This window comes from Carassius carassius, chromosome 19 (genome assembly GCF_963082965.1).
Source record: "Carassius carassius chromosome 19, fCarCar2.1, whole genome shotgun sequence".
Classification (NCBI taxonomy): Eukaryota; Metazoa; Chordata; class Actinopteri; order Cypriniformes; family Cyprinidae; genus Carassius; species Carassius carassius.
The window spans coordinates 32,003,124-32,030,382 of record NC_081773.1 but is presented as its reverse complement, the minus strand read 5'-3'; the positions used below and the strand labels follow the sequence as shown (position 1 = coordinate 32,030,382).

General features: G+C 35.5%; 1 protein-coding gene across 1 annotated transcript; it reads right to left on the bottom strand.

Annotated features, from left to right (window-relative positions):
* nlgn4xb (neuroligin 4 X-linked b) lies at positions 1–24,444 on the bottom strand. Its single transcript, XM_059500723.1, has 6 exons — positions 24,042–24,444; positions 14,786–15,374; positions 13,894–14,046; positions 9,368–9,553; positions 7,418–8,207; positions 1–1,135 (listed from the first exon to the last, which is right to left on the bottom strand). The coding sequence occupies exons 2-6, from the start codon at positions 15,186–15,188 to the stop codon at positions 280–282; spliced, it is 2,388 nt and encodes a 795-aa protein (XP_059356706.1). The 5' UTR covers positions 15,189–15,374; positions 24,042–24,444; the 3' UTR covers positions 1–279.
* Positions 24,445–27,259: the final 2,815 nt, after the last annotated feature.

The following is a 27,259-nucleotide window of genomic DNA, read 5'->3' as shown; positions in this document are numbered from 1 at the left end:
TTGAATTATTAAAAGCAGATATATCTTCTGTTTATTCAGCAACTGCTTTAGGCATTTCTGCAAGGTGCATTTGGAGCTTCTCTGGCCTTCGGATGGAGATTTACTGCTGATCACAGAACCGTGCTTCCCTTAAAGATACACATGACAATCACAACTTCTGTCTAATCACAATTATTCGCCCTTGCAATTTGATTTAGATTAAATGTGTAGCCCTACACTCAGTTTTTTGTGTTTGAGCACCTGTGTGCACATCTAAATCGTCCGTCAACTTGTGGCGAGTTATACTCGTGTTGTAGAGTGTCCATGTGGGAGACCCATGCTGCTCGGAGTGCTGTTCCCAAATGCATTGAAAGGGTTGTGATATGATGGCGGCAAGTCAGCAAAAGAGCGAGGAATCATAGTCATGGTGTTTGGTGTCATCAGTGGCATGTCGTCAGGTGAACGACGCAACGCTAGCGTGTAATCCGGAGGACAGGTCAGCTGAATCATATCGTGGCCTTGCAGGGAATCACAATCGTGATCGTGGCTGAGCTGCTTCATCTGCAGGGGCATAAATTCTTCACTTGGCACACGGGGGATATCGTTTGTGAGATTTCTTGGTGGACTGTGCCTGCGACTCAACTCTAACCGGTGTTTGTCCTTCTTGTAGTAGAGTGCTGCGAACGCAAGGATGTTTAAGAAGAGTAGAGATGCACCGACGGCAATCGTCACACTCAGCTCGGTTGAATAATCTCGCACTTCGATGATAACCGTTCCGTCGCCGTGCTCAGATGTCTTCTGCTGATCCGACATCTGTTTGGTGTTGGCCGGAGGAGCGGGCGGATGGCGGGTGGTCGATGGCAAGAGTTTGTTGGACAGGCGTTTGGTGTAGGAGAACGGCGTCGTGTCCTGTGGTGGTATTTTGGTCGTTGATGAAACGTACTGGAAGAGTTCGTTGATGCTGTGTAGATGTGGCACTAACTCCAGCCAGAAGGCGATCTTGGTGGCTCTGTAGTGGTCCCGGACGCGAGGCTTCAGGCCGATGTGCAGGTACAGCTGGTCTTTAGGGTTGTATTTGGACCAGGCCACCTCCTCAAAGCGGTTTGGTTTAGTGTGGATGAACTTTGTGTCTTGAGGAACCGGCTGATTCGGATCTCTGTGCAGTAAAACAAATAAAGTAACATCAAATAAGTAACATCTGTACAGTAGTTAATGCTTCAATTAGCATTTTTTATCATTCTTGTCAAATACTAAAATGTCAAAACTCATTACAAATAAAATACTCAATGCAGCAATTAAAAAATTAGTTAGTGAAGTTAAGTTCAACTGCCTTGCAACAACAACAACAACAACAACAATAGCTGAAACAAGCAACTGAGAGGTCATTTAGTGATGCTACATTACCTAGCAATGCCCTTGCAACTACATAGCAAAATTGTAGCAACCAATTAGAATACCCAAACAACTGCCTAGCAACACCCTAGCAACAATAAACAGCTGAAAGGAGCAATTAAATGGCTCACAATTCGTGATGTTACATTTGATTTCCTAGCAACTGCATAGCAACACTATAACAACCACCCAGAATACCCTAGCAATAATAAATTGCTGAAAGCAGCAACTGAAGGGTCAATTATGCAACACATCGCCCCGTGACAATGATCATCGTGTTAGGACCACTTCCCACGTATCGACGAGGACACGAAAGGTTCAGTAGACCTTTTGCTTTAAACAAATGGTTATTGTCATGGTGTAAAGAACAGAAACTGCTCTTTGTTAATAATTGGAATCTTTTCTGGAAGCAAGCAGAACTCGAAGCAGAACTCCTGTCGGACAACATCTCCAGGACGCTACGCTCCATATGACTAGTAACCAATTCTCAAATAACTGCCATGATGGCTTTGTTCTGCATGCTTAAATGATAGAGATACATGCACTGTCCAGTCTATAAAGACTGTGTCTGTTCCCTAAATAATCATATCAAAATATGCATTTAATGCAGTCTAAAAGCTGATTGTGATTAAACCAGAAAAATGCAAAATAAATGAAGAAAACTATTTTTATAGTTTGGGCTCATAAACATTAGATCACTCACACCCAAAGCAGTTATTGTAAATGAAATGATCACAGATAATAGTTTTGATGTACTCTGCTTGACTGAAACCTGGCTAAAACCAAATGATTATATTGGTCTAAATGAGTCTACTCCACCAAACTACTGTTATAAGCATGAGCCCCGTCAGACTGGACATGGAGGAGGTGTTGCAACAGGATACAGGCTTAACTCGTAAGAAATACTTCTATTTAATGTTACACTGTCAGATATGCAAAACAGATCTCTTATATCTCTTGCTGTGGCTACTGTGTATAGACCACCAGAGCCATATACAGATTTCCTAAAATAATTTTCAGATCTCCTCTAGGACCTACTCGTAAATGTTGATAAAGCACTAATGGCATATTTTAACATTCATGTTGGTAATACAAATGATGCATTAGGGCTTGCATTTACTGACTTAATAAGCTCTTTTGGAGTCAAGCATAATGCCATTGGGCCGACTCATCATTTTAATCATATGGTAGATTTGATTATATCACATGGAATCAATCTTACTGATATAGATATTGTACATCAAAGTGATGATGTTACTGACTGTTTCTTTGTATCGTGCATGCTGCGTATTACTGATATTAATTATATGGCTCTGTGTTATCATCCAGGAAGACCTATTGTTCCAGGCACCAAAGACAGATTCACAAATAACCTGCATGATTTATCTCAACTGGTCTGTGAACCCATAAACACATATGAACTAGACAAAATGACTAACAACATGGGCACTATTTTCTCTAATACATTAGAAGCTGTTGCCCCCATCAAATTGATGTACTGCTCCATGGTACAACAGTAATACCCACTCTCTCCAGAAAGAAACTTGTAATCTTGAGTGCAAATGGAGGAAAACTAACTTGGATTTTTTTTTTAATTGCATTGAAACACTGTATGTCCAGTTCTGATTCTGATTCTGATTCTGATTCTGAGATAGGCTGTAAAAACTGCCAGGGGCGAGTATATAGGCAAACTCATAGAAAATAACCAAAACAATCCTGGGTTTTTATTTAGCACAGAGGGGACGGCAACCTTTTCATCATGATGTGCCATGTTTTATTTTTCTGGTTAACTACTGTGCCAATATTTGGTATTTAAACCGTACATACACATTTTATATGATACAATAAAAAAAGTTGATGCAAATAGTTTCTGAATATTTTTAATAAAGAGTTTTTTTTTACTTTTTGTGGCATATGTGTGTGTGTGTGTGTGTGTGTGTGTGTGACAAGGCCAATGCATTAAATCAGTTTGGTTTAATCACCGTTAATGCACTGCTTTAATTGATGCGTGCGCACACACACACACACACACACACACACACACACACTCACACCACTCGCACACAGAGATCTGAGATCGCATTGTGCCAAAAGTAATATTCAGAAGCTCATAAACTTGTCAGTGCTGCCACGTGCCTTTTATTAATCGATACTGAATCGCTACATTATATTTCTCAACCACAAGGGGGTAGGGAGAGACAGACGCAGTCTATGCAATTTACACATCTCTCTCCCTCTCTCTCTCTCACAATGGCCATATTTGAGAACATTTTTCATCAGTGGATATAGCTGTCAGTCATTTAACATTTCTATCGTAAAACGTATTATTAAAAGTTGACAAATATTAAATGATTTGCAGCTTCATCTTACCTCGATCTCTTTAACATTAAACTGACGCTTCATGCTCTGCTTCTGTGAACAGTAAACCCCGCCTACTTTAATTTGATTTGATCTGAAGCGCCTAGTATGTGCAGCAGTCACACTCGCATCCGTAGACTAGCGCAAGTTAATTCTAACACTTTAATAGTATTTATAGCTCATAACAGAAGTTATTACCTCAAAATGTTCATCAGTATGCAGTTTTCCCTATTGCTCACGTGCCAGCGATTATTCCTCTGCGTGCCACTGTTGGCACGCATGCCATAGGTTGCCAACCCCTGGGCTAGATTAACAAATAACCAAACACCACCCATTTGAAATATTCCCTCACAATTTCATAGTAATAAATTTATGAATTTCTTTACTAATAAAATAAATAACATCAGAAATACAATAACAAATTTAGAATCTATAGTGTCTAATACTTTAGCTTCATTTATCGAATTTCAAATCTTTCGTTTATGTCTAAAATTTTTGAAAAAGTTGTGTCTGCTCAATTGTGCTTCAGTCAGGTTTTAGGCCCCAACATAGTACAGAAACAGCACTTGTCAAAATTACAAATTACTTATTTCTTGATTCAGACCGAGGATTAATCTCATTGCTAGTTTTGCTTGATCTTAGTGCTGTGTTTGGCACTATATATCATGACATACTCATAGATTGATTACAAACCTATACAAGTATTGAAGGGCAGGCTCTAAGATGGTTTAGATCCTACCTGTCCGATCACTACCATTTTGTTTATTTAAAAAGGGAATCATCTTAATTATCACCATTAAAGTATGGAGTGCCACAAGTATCTGTCCTAGGTCCTCTGCTATTTTCAATATCCATGTTACCTCTTGGAAATATTATTAGAAAATAAGGAATTAGTTTCCTTTGTTATGCTAAAGATACCCAATTATATATCTCAACAAGACCCAATTAAACTTCTAAATTATCTAAGCTAACAGAGTGTATTAAAAATGTACACGATTGGATGACCAATAATGTTGTCCTATTTAATTCAGATAAGACAGAGATATTACTTATTGGACCAAAAAACACTACACAGAATCTTGTAGATTACAATCTGCAACTAGACGGATGTACTGTTACTTCCTCTACAGTCAAAAATCTGGGTGTTATTTTAAACAGCAAGTTGTCTTTTGAAAATCATATTTCCAATGTTACAAAAACTGCATTCTTCCATCTTAGAAACATTGCCAAGCTACGAAACATGTTATCTGTTTCTGAAGCAGAAAAGCTAGTTCATGCATTTATGACCTCTAGACTGGACTATTGTAATGCGGTCACCGTGATTTTGCCAAGTAAGACATGTTCCTGGATCAACATCTTTTGATGCTGGATCAACATTATTGTACAAAAATATAGACTTAATCCAATCCCTGCCCCTAAACCTAGCCCTACCTATAAATTATTCATAAAATCAGATGGAAATGATAGCTGATATACTAGGGTGTAGAAGCACCTAACCCTGATTTTTAGACTAAAACAGACATTTCCTGAAAAGTTATATCTGAATTCTGATTCGTTGATCGGAATATTGCTCCAGGATCATCAAGGATGTTGATCCAGGAACATGTTGTACTTGGTCAAATCACGCTTACCATTGTAATGCACTTCTAGGTGGTTGTCCTGCATTTTCAATAAACAAGCTACAGGTCGTCCAAAATGCAGCGGTGAGAGTCCTTACCAGATCAGGAAAATATGATCCATATTACCCCAATTTTACAGTCTCTGCACTGGCTACCTATTAAGTTCAATATCAGTTACAAAATATTATTACTTGCCTATAAAGGCCCTTAATGGTTACTCTCCTGCTAGTCTTCTACCATGTTACAATCCATCACACTCCCCAAGGTCACAAAACTGGACATTTGATAGTACCTACGATACCAAAGTCCACTAAAGGAGGTAGAGCTTTTTCACATTTGGCTCCCAAACTCTGGAATAGCAGCTAAGCTGATTAAGACTCTATTTGTTTCTCTGTTTCTGCCATGGGATTCACATCTCGTGGTAACTAGGATTTACACAAGCTCCAGTCTGGATCCAGAACACCTGAGAAGAGATGATGCTGACCATATACACATATATATATACATATATATATATATATATATATATATATATATATATATATATACATACAGTGTATATATATATATATATATATATATATATATATATATATATATATATATATATACATACAGTGTATATATATATATATATATATATATATATATATATATATATATATATATATATATATATATATATATATATATATATATTAGGGGTGTAACGGTACGTGTATTCGTACCGGACCGTTTCGGTACAGGGCTTTCGGTACGGTGCATGTGTGTACCCAATGACCGAATGCAATATTTTGTTTGCGGAACATATACATTTTCCTGTTTCCAAACGAACATATTAAGTGGCGGAAGTCTCCGCGTTCAGCGCAAATCCTGCCCTGCAGCTGATTCTAAGGCCGGTGACACACTGGCTGCGTGGCATGAGCGTGGCGTTTCTGCTGCGTGTCAGTTGCGTGATGGCTGCTTCACGTTTTCTGTGTCTTTACGGCAAAATAGACTATGTTTGACAGGTGCAATATGCCAGTGTGTCACCGGCCTAAGGTTTTCAAAAGGCATCATGCGAGTGTGAACCTCACTACAACTAGGAAAAAAATGATTGTAATTCAAACGCAGCTCCCGTCTGCATTTAAACAGACATTTGCTCTTAATTCCAATCGGTCCAACGCAATAACGAGATCTGAGCAGATCTCAAAACTGAAACTGATGCATGCTGCACTTTGGAAAAGTTACATATATTTTTTAAATATGAGCAGGCCTACAATCTGGGATTGGTAATGCTGCACTGTAATCATAGTTATTTATTTATATTTTTCATTATATTTTATTATATGATATTGGTTTGAGACTGAGAGTATTTTCTATTTAGTGGAGAACTTTGCAGCAGTATTTTATTTCTTATTCTTTTTTATTTTATTATAAATTATATTTTATTATTTATTTTATTAAAAAGTATTTTAAAAAAGTGTAAACAAGTTGTTAAAAAAAGTTTATAGTAATAAACAACCTGCAGTTTAATGTTTGCAATCCTTTCCCTTACTGTACCGAAAATTAACCGAACCATGACTTTAAAACCGAGGTACATACCGAACCATGATTTTTGCATACCGTTACACCCCTAATATATATACAAATAAACTTGAATTGAACTGAATTAGTGATGTTTCATTTGATTGCCTACCAACACCCTAGCAACTGCATATTAACATTGTAGCAACCACCCAGAATACCTTATCAACGGCCTAACAACACCTAAGCAACAACAACAAAAAAGCTGCCATGAAAGGGTCAATTATTAGTGATGTCACTTTCCACTGCCTAGTAATGCTTGAGCAGTCACCCAGAATACTCCAGCAACAATCAATCATGTTATTCTATATATCATTTATAATTAATTTATAAATTAATGTATTAATTTATCAATTTAAATAAAATCCATTTATCCATTTTAAATGGAAAAAGTTAACCTGCAGCCTTTATGCATTTTGACCGGTTTTTTATATTTTATTAAAACTATTTTCTTTAAGCATTTTATTAAAATAGCTTTTATTAAACATATGCGTCCTTCTCACCCAGTTTTGGCAAAGTTCGTCCAGTATGTCATGACCACGGCACTCAACATGATGTCGTTCTTGGAGAAGTTACAGTTGAAGAGATCCGTGGGGCCGATCATGGGAATGCCAAAAACGTACGGAAGTTCGTCTCCGTGTGCCGAATCGGCCCAGGCGGGCTTCATGTCGCTCTGGCAGTGGTGATAAAAGGCGTAAAAGTATGTTGGCGATCCGTACTGCGCATGCAGGTCTGCCGTCGCAATGGCCGGCGCCACCCACTGGTGATCCGTGAAAAGTGCAACCAGTGTTTTTCGTCGCATCTCTGGGTTTTCCCTATCAGCCCAGTCTGTGTACATGAACTTTATGGTTTCCCGCAGGGTGTCCTTTCCTTCCGGGTAGCCGTACAAGTGGTCAACGAATTCTGATATGGCAAACTCAAAGTCATTGCTTGTTATTCTATCCTCGCTGTCTAAGATCCCATCTACAAACTTGTAGCCTTCGCCCTGGTTTACTCCTAGCATTATATCATAGTTGAGGAACTCTCCCTGTTCCATCAGGATCTGCGGGTCGTCCGGAATGACGTCTCCATCGATCACGGGTCCGAAGGCGATGTGATATTTGGCGGGGGTGATGTTCTGCTCAATCAGCTCCTTGTAGTTTTTGTTTTGGAGGCACTCGATCAGCTCGACCGTGTCGTCTTCATTACAGCCTACCTTCTCGGCCAGCATGCGTGTGTACTTGGCCGGCTGGTAGTTGACGGCCCAGCTGGAGAGAGCCGTCCCACTCTGGATGATAGCTTTCTGAAAGAGATCTGGGACACAAACGCTCCCTGTCAGAGTAATACAACATTTTAACATTTAAATATCATCATTATTCAATAAGACTGGGGAAAATGTATACTAATAAATACTGCAATTGCGATTTAAAATAAATCCAGGTTTGCAATGTTATGGTTTGGTTATTAAATATCAATATGGCTAAATAATAATAATAATAATATTAATAAAAACCTAAAATGTTATTAAAATAATACTTTTATAACACCAAAAGACTAGATACAAAAAATAAGAAATATTGTGTTTTTCTGATAAAAAAATCCAGGTTTGTAGCGCATCTATTGTCAATTATCATATAAATAATTTTGTGATTATATATAAATATTGATACAAAATAATAATAATAATAATAATAATAATAATAATAATAATAATAATAATTCCTATTATCATTATTATAAAAAATAAAAATGAATTATAAAAAAGAAGTATTATTTTTACTTGTATTGTGATTTTTCTTTTTAAATCCAGGTTTGCTGCTTTGTTTTTGTGATTATTTATAAATTATAATGTAAATAATTTTGTGATTATATATCTATGTCTACAAACTAATTATTATTATTATTATTAATAATAATAATTATTATTTTAGGTATTATTATTATTGCAATATTTCACTGAAATTAAATATTTAACGAATTATATAATTGTTTTATTTTACATGCATACATACTGTAAAATATATACATACAACTGTAAAAAAAAATGTTTAAACCATCAAACTTTTATTTTGATGGAAAGTCCTCCCTGTTGTAGCTAGTACTTTTCTGAACAATACTTCAAACTTTGTATTGCTTGCACTTCTAGTGTTTATTGCCTCCCTAAGATGAATGGCTTGTTATATTTTTCATTTGCAAGGCACTTTAGATTAAAAAATAAATAAATGAAAAACCACAGGGAGCCATTAAAACTTCTCTTTTGTTGATCAGCGCTTCTCATTACAAGTTTGGGAAGATGGTTTGCATTTGTGTTCCCAAATGCATGTTATAAATGAACAAAAATCAAGTTGACATGTTTGTGTAGAGCAGCATTTACTCTGAATTTACTATGCAGTTCATAAAGCGTGATTTCAGATTTTTGATGAATCATGCAGCCCTATATATTGATGCACTTCATCTTGAGATCTCCAGCAGACCTTCAGAGTAGTGCGAGAGGGTCAGCAGACTGACGCAGGAGGCTCCTGCTCCAGAGCCGAAGATGGTCACTCGCTCCGGATCGCCATTAAAAGCCTGAATGTTCTCCTTCACCCAGCGCAGAGCCTGGATCTGATCCAGCAGACCATAATTCCCTTTGGCTGCTTGATCGCCAGTGCTGAGAAAACCTGAAACACAGAGACAGCTGAGAGATCAGGAAACACTGCAGTGCACGTTCAGACATTCATCTGTTTTTAACTGAGGTTTATTGGGATTCTGAAAATGTCACTAATGATTTAGAATCACTGAATCAACTAAAACAAAAACAAACAAACAATAAATAAATAAATATGTGTGTGTTTGTTAACTGAAATAAAAGACAATATGTACAGTATAATTTATTTTTAACTTTATTCAAATTAAAATGAAATAAAAAATAGAATTAAAACTAAAATAAATTCAAAATGAATACAAACTACATATATGTATTAGACATACATTAAAAAGACAAAATACATTTTTGTTAACTGATTAAAAAAAAATATATATATATATATATATATATATAATAAATTATATAAAAATTTAAATTATATAATATTATATAATATATAAATTATTTAATATGTAAATAAATAGATATGCCTAAAAAGCTAAAAATACTAAACCTTTAAAATTAAATAATTTACGAAACATACATTTTTATAATTAACATTCACTTTTTATTTTTCTGTTCATTTCACTGGTCTTCAGCGGTTACGTCACGTCTACGTCTGAAATCCCCCACACTCTCTCTCGATGTAAGTATCATGAGCAGCTTGAGATATGAAACAGCAAACTCAATCTCCCTTCAGTCTGTCCTCGAGGATCAACACTGTCATCTGTCACAAGCTTCAGGTAGATCACCACGACACTAAAAACCTGTTAATGCATCTATCCTTTCTTTAGCTCAAGCACTTTCACCTGGAAAAAACTAAAGTGCAGTGCCTAAACTCCTTGTCAATAATTCTGTGTTATTTATTGATGAGCTTCATCCATCATGTTGGTGCATCTCTGAAGACGCTGCATTATTAATTCCAGCACCGTGCACAAATAAAACCCGCTTTGGCTGACCTTCACCTGTGATGCATACACATCTCCTGACTCAAGGCCAGCTCTTGATAAAGGTTAATTGAAGTCCTCGTCCGTGATGTAGGACTTTCAACTGGACAATTTATTCCAGAGGAATAAACACTGGAGTCCTTCAATGAGCCATGCAGCCATTACCACAAAGACTGGGCTGTTCTGCTTATCTATGACAGCGAGAAGCTAAACGAGCTCTTTAACATCTGATGTCTAATGAGATGGATTCTGATATCATCTGCTTATTTTGTGGCACAATGCCGTGAGGGAAGCAGCATTTATCATGCACTAAATGAGACTCGAACTGCTTGTTTTCTCAACACTGAATCTACCAGAGACGTTTCTCTAGTCAGAAGTGCAGATGAGAAGATGAATTATATACACTATAAAAATATATCATATTGTGCATATCCACCATAAAAAGTCAGCCAACTCTATTTAATATTAGCATTTTTTTTTATCGTTTAGTTTAACTTGAAATGCTAATATAATAAATAAAAGAAAATAAGTATAAATAATAAAAAATAGATATTTAATAAGTATAAAAACTCATTAAACTGTTAAAAAAAGCTTCTAAATTTGCATAAATTGTAGAAAATACTAATATATGGTAGATAATATTTGCAATGTAGTTAACTGAATACAGAAAGAAACAAAAGTCTTATTTATTTTTTATTCTTTTAATTATATTAATATTTAATATACTGTATGTTCTCATAATGTTGAGTGATCAACATTTTCAAAATGCCCTTGTGATGTTATTTGTAGATGATAAACATTCTAAGAAATGTTTTTGTAACCTTTAAATAATGTTATAATTACAACAAGAAAACTGGACATTTTAACGTTCTTAGAATATTCAAAATAAATGTTCAAAAAAAAATTCCCCTTTAAATACAGTAACAATCATGACAAGAAAAAATGATATTGTACTGTTTTAGAAACATTTTAAACAAGATTCCGCCAAATGTTTTATTATCGGTGTTAGAACTTTTCATGACATTTCTTCATTAATCCCAATCTTGAAACCAGCCTAAGTATAAAGTTTTTCTGGCTAAGACCGCTTTGCATATTCCTAATAATGACCATGACAGGCCAACATCTCCATCAGACAATCATCATGTGATCAAATATACCAATGCCTGCGGATTAACATGTTTATGAATCCCTGGAACAAAAGGCACCTGAGATGATCACATGAAGATTTATGATTCTTTTTCTCTTTTGAATAAACAGATCATTGTGTTAATGCAGCTCACATGAAGCAGATGAGGATGAACCAAGAGTGCCGTTTCAGTTAATAGTGATAATCCTAAAAACATCAACTGTGAATGAAATCCAAGACATGAAACAAGTCATAAGCCATTAACATTACTAAGATTATTAACTGATTCATGTAATAATGTAGTTCACTTATGTCAACAAACGGATCCTTACTGTGTTTGTCCAAAATATTACATAGACTACTTTTCAGAAGTTTGAGATCAGCAACTTTTTTTAAATAAATTAATACTTTTATTAATCAAGGACACATTAAATTGATCATAAGTGCCAGTAAAGGTGTTTATATAATGTTAAGAAAGATTTCTGTTTCAAATAAATGCTGTTCTTGTTCATCTGTGAATCCTGAAAAATAAAATGCATCACAGTTTCCACAAAAATATTGTGCAGCACAACTGTTTTCAGCATTAATAATACTCAGAAATGTTTCTTGAGCAGTAAATCAGTGTCACATGATATTCAGAAATCATAATAATATTATTAAAATTGTCAATCATAATTGTTCTAGACTTTTGACTGGTAGAGTGAGTTTTTGGACAATATTTGGTAATCACAACAATTTTGAATGTGAATTTAATGATGGACTTGAGAGACATCCATCTCTTCCATCCAGCTCGTTCTGAACATAACTTAATAAGGAGATGCTTTGTTCAAATCATTTGGTATAAAAAGATATGATGATTATGACCAAAAGTGCCTCCGGGAAGTGTTTGGATTCAGTGTTTGGATCGAAATCCACACAGCTTTTTCTTCTTAAAAGAGGGATGTTGTTAAAAGCGTGATTTTTCATCTTTAAATCAGTGCCAAGAACCTTCAAACGAAAACTGATCAATATTTTGATGAGAAAGAGAGACAGTATCTGCTGAATTCACCAAGGTCACCGCATTCAAAAGAAAGAAATAGAAATACAAATATATAAAATAAATTGTTCTGCACCAAACATATAAATATTATAAACTGGATGTGTAAATTCAAAGTGAATGAATCATAAATCTGCACACTTAGAATGCAAATTAAAACTCTTTGAGTGCGAGAGCTGCTTTGTGTTCTTTGTGTTTTAATAATCTTTTAAATCCTCACTGTGTTCTTCTGTCCAAAGAAACAGAGTTAGAAAAGCTTTATTGTATGAAGAGGAATCCATTTTTGGCAGAAATTGTAATAACCAACAACCTTCATTGTGAAAATGAATAAAAGATCTTTTAATGACCATCTGAGGCTTTCTAACGTCATCTCTTATGTACTCTGTGTTCACAGGTTTCATTATCTTCAGCTTATATGAAAAAAAAAAATCTATAAAGACGTCTCCTTTGTTTACCAAGGGTAGATTTATTTGATCAAAAATATTTCAAATATTGTAAAATATTAATATCACTTAAAGTGCCTGTTTTCTATGTGACAATGTGTTAAAATATAATTTATTTCTGTGATCAAAGCTGAATTTTTAGCATCAGAGTCACATGATCCTTCAGAAGAATTCTTACCATTTACAAAAACTAAAAACATTTGTAAAAAATTACTTAAAGTTTCTTGAAATAAAACAACCATTAACAAAAATAATATAAAATATTAAAAATATAAAAGAAAAAAATATTTAATTTAACTAAAATTAAAAAAACATTTTTGTTACTTGAAATAAAATAACCATTAACATATATATATATATATATATATATATATATATAAAACCAAAACCAAACACATAAAATAAATTTGTTACTTGAAATAAAAATAAATAAATAAATAAAATAAAATATTAAATAAAATAATAATAATAAAAATCACAAAAACACAACAAAAAATACTAAAATGAAAATGACAAAAATGGATTCAATTTATTAATAAAAACTATATCTCAGTGATAGTAAAACAACACTGATTCTAAGATGCTGATTTGCTGCACAATATTTTTGTGGAAAGTGTGATACATTTTATTTTTCAGGATTCACAGATGAACAGAAAGTTCAAAAGAACAGCATTTTTTTAAAAACGGAAATCTTTTGTATCATGTCTTTATTGGCTCTTTTGATCAAATGAATGCATCCTTCATGAATTAAAGCACTCTATTCTTCAGCAGCGGTGTAAATGAGATCCTGATGCCTGTGTGAATCAGTTTCGAGAGACTCACCCAGCACCCCGAGCCGGTAGTTCACGGTCACGACGATCACCTGGCCGTAGCTGGCCAGGACGCTGCCGTCGATCATGTTCCCCGTTCCCTCCACGTATGAGCCGCCGTGAATGTAAACCATGACCGGCTTCAAGCCCGTGTCCTCATGTGCTTCTGAAACAGAAAGAAATCACTTAATACAACCACTTCAGAGAACAGAAATAAACCCTCTGTTAAACACTGGAACACAATGACTGCAGTAAACACTGACAGATGAACTCTTCCATTAATTCATCTCAGTCTTAAAGGAAATATATGAACGTTTTTTGTGTTTAATAGAGTCGTCTGAGGTCATTTCTGGGCGTTTCCTCACAAGCTTTTAGCTGCTGGTGTTTTATATCACATCCATTAAGTCATTACGTTCTCCATTAGACACGAGATATAAAACAGAAAACACTGGAGCGCTGTGGAAAACTGAGCATTTCTGTTCACTACTGAGGGAAGACAAAACCCAGACAATTATGAAAAACTGCTGATGTTTCTATTAAGTATGAAATATGAAACAGTGTTTAATGAGAAAGAGGATGTTTACTCTTATAAGTTACCGTGTTTCCCAGGAGCGTTAAAAGAGCTTTGTTTCATCAAACCATTCTCATGATAATTAAAATCAACTTTAGCAAAGATTATCTTCACATAAACACAGCATTAGAGGAAACATTTATATAACAGCTGATGTGAGTGTCTCTCTCATTGTTATAACCCTATACATGACCAAACTGTGCTGCTTCACTTTTTAATAAAAGATCAGTGAGCATGTCTTTCCAAGACATTTATAAAACTTCCCAAACCCCCACATTTTTTATGGTACACAACATATATATATATATATAGTAATGTATTTTGCAAGCCGTACCTTCGTCCGTGGGCACGTAGATGTTGAGGTACAGACAGTCTTCGCTCTGCTCGTGTACGTAGGTCGCGACCGTGTCCAGGTTTGCGGTAAACCACACCGGTAACATGTCAGTGAGCAGCAGCCGGTCCTCCAGATACTGTGGACACACCGGAGCGAACTGTGTGGCGTTCCTGATGCCGGGCCACGACGCCGGCGGCTCCGGGGCCTGAAAGCGCCGCTCTCCAGTCGGGGCCATCGCATACGGGACCCCCAGATACTGCTCCACGGGGCCCAGGATCTCACTGGCCAGAGCCACACGCAATCCACGCAGCTTCCCGTAGTTTGTGCTGACGGTGGTGAACTGTGCTTGCTGACAAACGACGAGCGTAACTCCCCAAACCACAGAGACGACCTGAAGGATCATTCTCACACGAAGCGTGTCAGAGGAGTAATCCTCACAAATGTGTGACTGCAGATCTGTTAGTCCTCAGACCAGCTCCTTCTGCTGCTGGTGTTGGGCTGCTTCAGCCCTCGAGTCGACGGAGACAGAGCCTGCCATGTTTCAGAAACACAACTAAATCCTGATTTAATTCCAGTCAGATCCAGCCGCCTGTGGGACAGAGAGGAGCACACTGAAATTAGGATTTAAATCAGAAATAAACTCAAGATAGCTGTGCAAGAGACACTACATGGTCAAGGACAAGAAGGGGTGTTCATGCATCAAAACAATAAACTTTCTAAGCAAAACATCATACATTTGTACCATGATATACATAAAAAAATTATTCAATGTAACATTAGTTCATGTAACCAACAAGAATAATTAGATTTCATTAAAAGACTCTCAAAATACGAATGAATTAATTTTAAATCTCTTACCCATTTGTCAGCAAGAAGTGTGTAATCATTTAATATACAATTCAGTATGATCACTTTTCTTTACATGTTAATATGTACAGGTCAGAGGTAGTATGTGCTTTCATTTTTGTATATAAATATATCTGTTATGCTAAATGACGATTATTTCAACCATATTTTGACAATTTATTTTCAGATTAAACAAAACATTAAAGAAGATGTGTATTTAATATGCTTTCTGTGTATATAAAATCACTTTAGTAAATAAATTTAATTTGATGCCGACATCAAACTGGGATGTCTCATCTTTCACTCATATGCAGTATATATATATACATAAATAACAGATAATAATCTATTTCATGAGATGAAAACTAAGAAGTCTGTGCTTCAAAGCATTAAAACACTTGAATGAAAACTATAACTGTCACCCCGTCCCGAATACGGGACGCCGGCATTTACTTCACTATATTACAATTAAATCCTAATCTAATCTTGACAAACTATTTATCGTTGGAAAGGTCTAAGACTCCCAAATATATATTTGACCCAATGTTTTTTGTTAAAAAATGATCTAGGAAAAGTAATAGATTAATTTATGACAAGAGTGCACCCTCAGACATCTACATTATAACAGCAGTTTTGACCTTTGTTTAAAAAAGAGACTTTCTCGTTGCCTTTTTCTCTATCACTTTTTAGAAATCATCAGAAGTTATATATCGACTGAAAACATAAAATCTCAAAATTCATCCTTTAAAACCCATTTTAAAATCAGACATTGCTTTACCATGTAAATGGCACATCAATATCATGTTACAAAATGTTTTCATTCATAAATTTATTAAAAAAAAATGTAAGTTTGGATCGTGCACTATAAAGTCTATGTTAAAAAATGTGAGTGACAGTTAAGGGGTTAAAGTTATTGCAATATAAACACTGCTCATAGACCAGCTTGAATCAGCAAGTTAATATTGCAACGATTTGAAGTTTGATGATCTTTCCTTGTCTCATGTCTTGTGTTCATATCAAACAGTGTCTCTGTTGTGATTGGTAGTGGTTTCATCAGTCTTTGCACACAAGATTACATTTATTTACTCTAAGAATCTCGTCAAAAGCCTGAAACCGTCCTCTCATCTCTGGATTATCCAAATATCTTCTTGGTTTGACTCATTAAACTGGAAAGACTCACAAAAAATGCAGTCTGTTGTTAATAAATATCCTCTCTTTCAGTCAAAAACACCAACTAGGTTCAATTGTTAGCATCCTGCAATGATAACACAAATATGATTGCTTAAATATCTCCGAACACTCCTGTAGAATCTCAAACAACTTCTCAGTGCATCAACCATCATTCACGAGCGACTCAGAAGCATCATTAGCAGATTCACCTCTGCATTTCCATGCATTCATCTTTTCTAAAAGCATCACGCTGTCTAACTGTAACACCACCACAATACTGCAGTTCTAATGGTGTTTCTGTGCCCATGGAGCGGCTGTGAAAAAACACTCTACCATCCATTACAGTGAAACGTTCAGTGTCTTCACTGGCAGGGAGAAAAGTCAAGGCTGTCTAATATCGTGGGCCGTATAAATCTGGCACATTCATCTGAACGCTCAGAGCCATTAACAAAGCTGTCAGCCAGACATCTGCAGCGCTTAACACATCTCATCTGTGGGTGTCCACAACGTAATGATGAGCAACACGGCCATTCACAGCTAAATATACCATTCATGAGGATCCTCGGCTCGTTTAACAGTTAAAACATTCTTATCAATCATCAAATATTTACCTGCTGTCAAAACAAATCAAATATTAACCCTTGTTTTCAGAGATTCTATCTTGAATATAACAATCAATAAAATATAAATAAATAAATGGCAAAGACAAAATACACTTATAGGCCAGAGGGATTCTTAATATTAAATTTGCATCTCTGGTAAATATTTAGCCACATTTCAATATTTGAACAGGACAAGAAGAAATAAATAAGAATAAATTGTGAATTTTTTTGCACTGTAAATAAGCTAACGCAAAATAAGAGGAACTTTTAATTTGTTACCAATTACAAAATGCTTGAATATAAATATATTAGGCATCAACAAGTGAAATAAAAAAAGCAAGTATCAAAATATCAAGTTTGCTTCTTGCTTTAAGAATGTTGCAGTATTTGTTCAAATGCATAAGAATAAATTCTGTCTTTTCATAGTGTAAAAAAGAAAACAAAAAGAAAACCTTGTGAGTCTGCATTTGTATTGCTGCTTTTTCAGAAAATGTATTTTGAACAAAGATATTAAGCATAAACAAGATAAATAACTAAAAAATTGCAAAGACAATATCAATTCTATTCCAGAGAAATTCTTTGACAATCCCAAGAAATCATATTTGCTTTCTGATTTAAGGACCTTTATATGTTTGTACAGGACTAAAAGAAGTAAGAATAAATTGTGACCTTTTGCAATATAAACAAGCTGAAGCAAAACTTCAGAAGAGTAACTATTAATTTGTTATAAAATACATAAAGTGTGAGTTGTGCATTTGTATTGCTGGCTTTTCAGTGAATCTATCTTGAAGACAAAAAATATGAAGCATTAATCAGGGGAAAACATGAAAACAAAGTGCAAAGAAAAAAAATGCTCATTTTGGATACATTTTCTGACACAAGCCAAAAATATCACATTTGCTTCTCTAATAAATATCTTGCTGTAAGCATGATTAGATATTTGTGAGGAAAAAGACGAAACTAAGAACAAATTGTTGACCTTTTGTAATGTAAACAAGCTGAAGCAAAAATTCAGAAGAGTAAGTATTAATTTGTTATAAATCACAAAGTGTGAGCATTTGTATTGCTGCTTTTTCAGAGAACCTGGAGTATAAAGATATTAAGCATAATTTGAAAAACTAAATGAGAATTAAATGCAAAGACAGAATAGACTACAATTTCAAATAGATTCTCTGATAACAAGCCAAACATATCAAATCAAATCAAAGTTTTGTTTTTTGTTTGTTTTTTGCTGCAGTGTAAGCAGAATTAGAGTAACTGTTGATTTGTTATAAATTGCATAAAGTTTGAATTATGCATGACATAGACAAGAGCATTACATAAACTACTACTGAGCTTAAATGAGTCAAATCAGAGCTTGTTTAAAATAATTGAAATGAAAGGTGCTGTACATCGAGTCTCCGTTGGGTGCTGGCAGAGCAGCAAGCTGTGTGGAAATGTAATTTTCAGGAATATAATATTCTCATCAGCAGGATACTACAGCAAAAAAAAAAAAAACTAAACTTTTAATTCGTTTTCACACAAAACCTTGACAATCACAAGCACTCTGTTCTTGGCAGGTTTGGACGTGTCGCTGTTTTCACATCGTTCTTTCTCAACCTGCTGATTCAAAACTAACAATGCTGCTTCTTTACAGGCCGTGTGCTCAGCTTTAACTAGAAAATGTTTAATCAGGTTCTTTGTGTGTTTCATGTAGATCATGGCGCTTGCAACGCCAAGGTCATGGGTTTGTTTCCCAGCAAATGTATAGCTTGAATGCAATGTAAGTCACTTCTGATAAATGCATAAATATTAACGTGTTCCACATGTTGAGATGCAGTGATGAATTTGAGATTTGAAACATCAATTTCCATTATTTTACATTCATTTGTGATTAAAGTCATTGTTCAGCCAAAAATGAACATTTGCCGAAAATGTCCCATTCCAGTTTTCTTCATCAGATTTGGAGAAATGTAGCATCTTAATGCTGGATTTGTTTCAGATTTTGTCTTCTCCAGATGTTAACTGATGGACTGTGGATTACTTGTGGATTATTGTGATGTTTTTATCAGACTCTCATTCTGACGGCACCCGTTCACTGCAGAGCATCCATTGATGAGACACTGATGCAGTGCTACATTTCTCCAAAACTGATGAAGAAACAAACTCATCCTGATCTTGGATGAACTGAGGGTGAGCACAATTTCAACAAATGGTCCTTTTCGAGTGAATTATTAGTATTTTACTATGCATTTATACTGCACTCACGACGAGACATTTGTAACCAAATCTGGTGCACAGCCTGCATGCTGCCATCTTTTCTCCTGGACGCTCGCCGAGCCAATCACCTGAGCTACTGTATGAATGTCATGCAGCACAAGTGTAATTACAGCATCAACCAGCAGGGGACCTCTAATGAGCCCCTTTGAATTATAATGCTTGCAGAAATGTCTGGACGGAATTGAATGTTAATACATGTCTCCAATAAGTGTGCGTTTGTGTGCATATGAGAGATGCATGCAACAGAGATTAATATTCTTAAACATCATAAACTAAAATACACAGGAAATACAGTAGGTGTTAAAAAAATATATAAAAACATTTACTCCTGATATAAAACCTGTTTGATGAAGCTTAGAATATAATGTGTGTTTAAAGGAATTATTCATCCAAAAATGTTTTTTTTCTTTCTTTCTGTGGAACACAAAGATTTTTCCATACAACAATGTTCTCAAATCTCTTTCTCATTAAGATGCTATTCTTAATTTCGGTCATACACTAAAACAATGGCATAGGATTTACTTAGAAACTGTGTTATTTTAATTTGATTTAGATACTACATTTTAATTAACATTACAAATCAGTGTTTTTATTTTCATTTTAGATAGGCTTAATAATTTTTTGTCATTTTTAGTAGTTGTAGTGTATTTTAATATATGTCTATTTCTGTTTCAGTTTCAGCTATTTTAGTATATTAAAATGAGACTGATAAATAAAAAATATTTCTCACTAATATGTATCTGAATTAAATTCTCTCTCTATATATATACATATATATATATATATATATATATATATTAGTGGTGGGCATAGATACATTTTTTTTATCTAGCTTAATCTCACTGTAATCTTGGAATTAATCTAGATTAAAATGGCTCATTTGAATTCTGCCGAAAGCATTCAGAATCTGTGTGCTACCAAAATAAAATAATGACTAAAAGTAATGTTAAGTCTTTGAGAAGGGGTTTATCAAGCTAGGTGGTGCATTAGAAAAGGGGCTCATCTCCTGTTTCCAAAATGCATCACAAAGTGCTTGAGAAAGCTGTAAACTAATTCCACATTGCACAAGCTGCAAACAACCTTACGCCTGTTTCACACATACTCCGTCTGCAGTGCGTATGCGTTTCGTATTTTTTTACGCACCCATGTTAACGGATTCCAGGGTAGAGCTTAGATTCTCTGCCCGAGCCCGAGCCCGACCCGACCCGACCCGACCCGACCCGCGGGCCGGGCCGATATTTCCCGCCACCGTCCTCGGGCCGGGTCGGGTCGGGCCCTTGATAAAGCACGTCACGTGTCATGCGCAGCGTCTCGTCCACTCACAGTCTCGCATGCGTGATGCATCACACCTGCTGTGCGTACTGTACTATTCAGTAGATTAAGTGCAACATGGAGCTTGAAGAAGCAAAGAAAAAAATTAAAACAGGAGAATTAGCTTTGAGCAAGTTTGGAGGAAAATCGGAGGTATGGAAACATTTTAAACTAGTCTTGGGGAGTGACAACATATGTGTTGGCTTTGTCTCGTGCATTAAATGCGGCATGCATCTATATATATATATATATAACTGCGCAGCTCCCCTGTAGCCTAAATGATCTAGCACAGCAGCACCTGCGGTAAAAAAATAAAAAATCTGGCGCCGCCCCTGGTTATAACGGCCCACATATTAAAAATGGTCGGGTTTAAATCGGGCTCGGGCTCATAATTACAGTGAACGTGCTCGGGCTCGGGTAGGGTCGGGCTTGATTTGTTGGGCCCGATCTAAGCTCTATTCCAGGGGTCACGTGGTTGCGGTCCGTTAGTGCGTTCCAGGAGCATTGCGTCTGCAGCAGTGCAGCGATCGTTCACGTACCGAGTAGCGGACTGCAAACGTGTGCTGTGTGAAAGCACAATGAGTGTGAGTCCATGCTGCTTCTGCACCACATACGAAATGCACACAGACTGCATACGCACTGCAGACGGAGTATGTGTGAAACAGGGGTGCGTCTTGTCGAGGTTTCCATTGGGAAGCTTCTTAAAAAAAAAAAATCCCTGAAGCAAACCCGGCATCTCAGCTGCATCCATGTTAGCACGTCACGACTGATGTGGTAATCTCACTCGTTCTCGCCCCCTACAGATTCGGCTAGGTATACATCCGCGCTAAAATATCAAGGTGAAAGTCATCATAGCTCGCGTAGTATAGAGCCAGCTCTCAACCCAACTTTGAGAATAGAGTAACGGCGATATTTTTTTAAATTTTTAATCGATCAATAATAGTCTCACAATAACGCAGCACGTTAATGCTGATAACGGCCCACCACTAATACATATATATATATATATATATATATATATATATATATATATATATATTATTTTGCTCGGAGTTGATTTTATTTAATGTATCAAATGTTTAGTTTATTATTTTATTTTCGTTCCAGTTTGTTGCAAGTATTAACCCTGCTTTGATACAATTTTCACTTCGAAATTGCTAGTAAAATTCACAAATAATTACAAAGAAATAGCAAGTAACACTGAAATAAACCTGACATCTTGAAGGAGGAAGACTGACAGAAGACTGACAAAAATATGACACCATGGATAGATACTGTACGGAGACGATGGAGATGATGATTTGTGAAAATTACAAAATCTTAGATTTTTTGGCTGAACAATCCTTTCAAAGCTGAGGTAATGCTTGTGGCTGTTCTCTTGTGACTCTTTTAGAAACTATCTGAAGGGGCTGCTTATCCCTGCAGGGGTCCCTGCTCCTGTCTGCTGAAGCTTTCTCTCCATGCTGGACGCGTCTGCTCCTCTAGACACAGTTAATAATGATGCACCTGTGATTCACACACACACGCTGCAATGCAAATCATCAGATCTCATCTACTGACAAACGCTGTTGATTTACAATCAAACTAACGCATTTCCCCTATTTTAAAAGTGATTTAGTCTTCTTTCACACTTTCTCCATTCATGCATCATGTAGATGTACACACTGTAGTACCAGCTTCTGGTTCAGTGATTACATGTTGAGAATCTAAAAAGATGCTTTATCTAATCACTGATGAGCACCAGTAATCATGAATAATACTAACATTAATGGCAATGCAAGCTCACCAAAAGCTGTATGTGATCAGCTGTTTAACCCTTTGATGCAAATGGTCAGATCTTCAAAAAGCCACTATCATCATCTAAACCACTCTTTATTACATATGACTTTCTTCATATATATATATAAACTCGGCTGAACAGTGGAATCAAGAATCTGTAATATTTATCATTATTTTCAATTGCAGGATGCAATTCTCTCAAAAACATCATTTTGAAATGGAAAAAAACATTAAGATACTAACATTATATGATCAACTGTATATTTTAACCCTTTGATGCAAATGTCCATTACAATGGTTAGATCTTTTGGAGCATTTTAATAATATGTCTTAAAAAAAAGTGATGCAAGTGATGCAAGAACTTCTGTATGATTTTGGATTGCAGCTAGACATGCAACTCTTTCAAAAACATTTTGAAAGGGAAAATAGGAATAATTATATTGTCATTTTGATGACACTGAACACTGAGATGCTAAAATTAATTTGCAATGCAAACCACCCAACATACTGAATATGATCAACCATATATTTGAACCCTTTGATGAAAATGTCCAATACAATAGTCAGATCTGCAAACAAAAATCTAAATCCCAAAATCATATGGCCATCAAATATCTGGAAAAAAAAGTGGTGATGCACCAAGAACCTCTAGAATAAGATTTTCTACTGCAGGATGGATGTGCAACTCTCTCAAAAACATGATTGTGACGTTCTTACTTTGAATTGCAATGCATCATTAAGATGGGATCTGTTTTGATCATGCATGCATCAGATTGATAGAAGTGGGATAGAAGTGGGTCTTTGCACTGAAGCACAGGCCGTTCCTAATAAACCATCCAATGGCACCTGCTTTTACTGGGCTTCTGGAGCACCATCTAAATCTTAATGAACGAAACGAGACGAAAAGCATAGTATTTAGGGTTTTTCCGAAAGAATGAAGCATTAACGCTGTGCAATCGATGTGAATGTGTAAAGTAGGTTATTAATTCCCTGACGGTCAGCTCTTACCTGCTTCACCCGGTTACTGCGTTCTGTCCTGCGACTAACGCCTGGACAAGCCTTCACTGCCCTGCACTTCTTCATCAGCTAAACCCAAGACATGACTCAAACATGGACATGTTCAATCTGCATCGCTACATTGTGTCGTTTTCGTGACTCAAAGGATGGTTACGCGTCTAGATGATGAATAGAAAGTCGAAAAAAATCTAAGAGGAGGAAAAACATCTTTATACAGACACACGCAACCTGCGGGGAACTAAGAAAACGCATTATTACACACAGCTGCTTACCTTCAGATCGGCATGAAAAGGGTGGAAAACCCCTTAAATCCGTGAGAACAGGGATAAAAACCGTCCGAAGGAATGAAATATGCGGAAACTGACGCCAACAAGCAAAACCTCCAGAAAACACAGCGAATATTCAGCGCTTCGCAAAAGGATGGAAAAAACGTCTTGGCAAGGGTGGAAATCACGCATTTAATCCCGCACACGAGAATCTGGGTCCTCTGATCAACGCCAGGGTCTTGATGCGCTCTCTCATTCTCTTTCTCTCTGTCGACTGACTGCATTGAAGCTCAGCCAACACAGAGCTTGAGAAACGACGGGACGCGGAGGAAGTGATGCTCGTGTCTCAGCAGCACGCACCTAAAACCGTTTAGACTGTGTGCAGCATCCAGAAGCGGACTGAGAAGGGTTAATGCATCACTGCATTCGAACTCAGGTCCCAGTTTGAATTTGAATTCAAGGAGTTGGAATTACAATTAATTAATTTACAGAGATGTTGGTAATTTGCATGATGCATTCAAAATTTGTACTATTTTCGCATTCCAGATCCGTTTAGACCCCAAGAACTGTTATTTTATAAAATAATCATGAGTTCTTATTTTCCAACTAAAAAAGAAAACGTCGTTAATGATCAGCAGTTTGTTATTAATCAGTGAATGTGGGGGAAATATATTTAAAATGTTACAGTGAATTTGCAGCTTTTTTTAAATTAAACAATTAGAAACTCTGACTTTTTAAAATTACACACGAGCATTAAACAAATATAAATAAAACACATGTATTTTACTTGTATAAACCTTAAATTTCAGATTAAAAAAAGGCTGGAATGGTTTGTCAATAGATGCAAGTCAATGTTCATCAACAAAATGTACTCCCCAAAGCGTGAGAGATATGGAGAACAGGGTAAATGTATACATTTACATATGTTTTCAGGCACTAATGTAGCTTATTGATAATTTTACAAAAAGTATTTGTCACCTGAGGGCACTTGGGTCCAAAATGACCCAAACACAAAACATGATATAAATGATAAATTATAAAGGGGTTATAAAGATGTTGGTTCCTTAAAGAACCCTTCAGTGAAACAGCTCCTAATGGAACTTTTCTTGCAGTTCTACAGAACTTTTTTTTCCACTCTAAAGAACCTTTGTGGTTCCATGAATATTAAAGGTTCTCTAATGACACGGTCTACTGCATGTCTTCTGTCGTCTGATTGATCGATTAGAGTTCTTTTGATCCAATAAATAAACGTTTCAATTTAAACACTAGAGACCTTTCTAACTATTATTCCATATATCAGGCTTTACAGGGTTAACGGATGAATTCTCTGTTAAACACTTCCTGACTGTACTATACTGTAGCACAATGGGAGATAATGAAGGGTAAACTTACTCTTTCTGTGATGAGGCACACTTCAAATGACCCCTGAGCAGCACATGGAGACAGAGACTGATGGATTCATCATCTCTGGCATCAGGTAGGAGGTTAAATTAGTTATTGAACCAGCTGCAGCTGATATCATCTGTTTATCAGTCTGGACAGGCAAACACATTATTGAATTTATCATAATGTCCAGTGATTAAAGCCAACAAATCAGCACAGGAATATAGTTTGGCAGGAGTCTGGAGAGAAATCACTTGATCTTACATTCATTATTATATTAATACATGTACAGTGTAAATACATTTGTGTGAATGTTGGGGAACAGTGTGGATAAAACAGAGATTTTACAGCATGGAAGAGACTGGATCTCTGTAAGAACAAATTAACATTCTTGGTAAAATTACAGCTAGAACAAATACATTTAAATACATTTAACAGAAATTTTAACACAATTATAATAAGATAATGCAACATTTACAAGAAATTAAATCAGATAAAACTATAATAAATAAAAGGTAAATACTAAAAATACAAGATTACTTTACAAAGAGAAATTACAACAAGAATGAATACATTACAAAATGTACAATGTTTACAAGATAAATTTACAAAGATAAAAGCATAAAAACATTTTGGTTACTAAAAATAAGTAAATTAAAATATATAGTATATAATGTGTGTGTGCGCAGTGAGAGATTATTATTATTATTATCATTTTACTAGAATTATTGAAATCAATAATGATAAAAAAAAAACAGTTCACATTTATAATAAATAAATTAATAGGCAACCTGCCCCCTCCAAAAAACAAAAACAAAATATATAACTTAAAATAATTACAATTAAAACAGGAATACAACTTTAGAAATAAAAAACAAAACAAAAAACAAAGTTACTGCTATTTTTAACTACAATTTAAATTAAAACAAAATATAAAAACAAATTCTAAATATATATATAAAAAAATAAAAAAACAGTAGTATACAAACAATAACATTGTAATGATCGGTTTAAAATGGGGTCAGATTAAACCGTGAGGAAAAAATAAGTGTTTTAAAAAAATGAGAATGATAAATATGGAATGAATAAACCATGTATTTATAGAATTCACAAGGAACGTAATCCAAGGCTGTTAAAATCTTTCTGTTGAGAGTCTTTCAGTTCCATACCATTAAAACACTCCTGAAGAAATCCAGCGTGCTGTAAGTCCCAGTGTGAATGTGAGAAGTGTCCAACCGTGTAGAAAAGGCTGGAAAGGTAACTCCGCTCTTCCAGTAAAAACAGGTGATCACCAACTGGTCTGAGCAATGATCACTTGTTTGGCATGCTGCCTCCTTTATACTGTCTATTTCCTAATTCTTGTCATGTGATCAGTCACATGACCGGCAGACCCAGAGCAGCTTAAAGACATACACACATTACAATGGTTAAGAGGAATCAAATGTCTAACAAAACCTATTAAAATGCAAATATACATAAAATGAATTTAAGACATTAACACTGTCATTTTAATTGTATATCACTGTGAATCTGCTTTAAAACTATATGCATTGTATAAAGCACTATAAAATAAATATATTCAAAATGCTTTCTGTACAAATCAAACTCACTACATGCTGTTTTCTCCTCACAGACTTGATGTTTTTATCTTGACATCTAGATTAGTCTGCATGTCTTTGCATCACTGATAGCTAAGAGCTATCTACTGAATTCAAAGACGTTGCTTGTATTTTTGACAAACAAAGAGAGTTCAGTCTTCAAAGACAACGCTGTCTGCACACAGTCAAAGCTCTTATTGATAAAGTGCACCAAACTAACTTTTTACGCTCTTAATCATCAGT

Excerpts from the sequence above, each read along its gene's own strand:
- nlgn4xb (XM_059500723.1), bottom strand. The coding sequence starts at position 15,188 with ATGATCCTTCAGGTCGTCTCTGTGGTTTGGGGAGTTACGCTCGTCGTT. Across the intron at positions 9,554-13,893 it reads CTACCGGCTCGGGGTGCTGG|GTTTTCTCAGCACTGGCGAT; the intron begins GTGAGTCTCTCG and ends TCTGTGTTTCAG. Across the intron at positions 1,136-7,417 it reads ACGAACTTTGCCAAAACTGG|AGATCCGAATCAGCCGGTTC; the intron begins GTGAGAAGGACG and ends TTTACTGCACAG.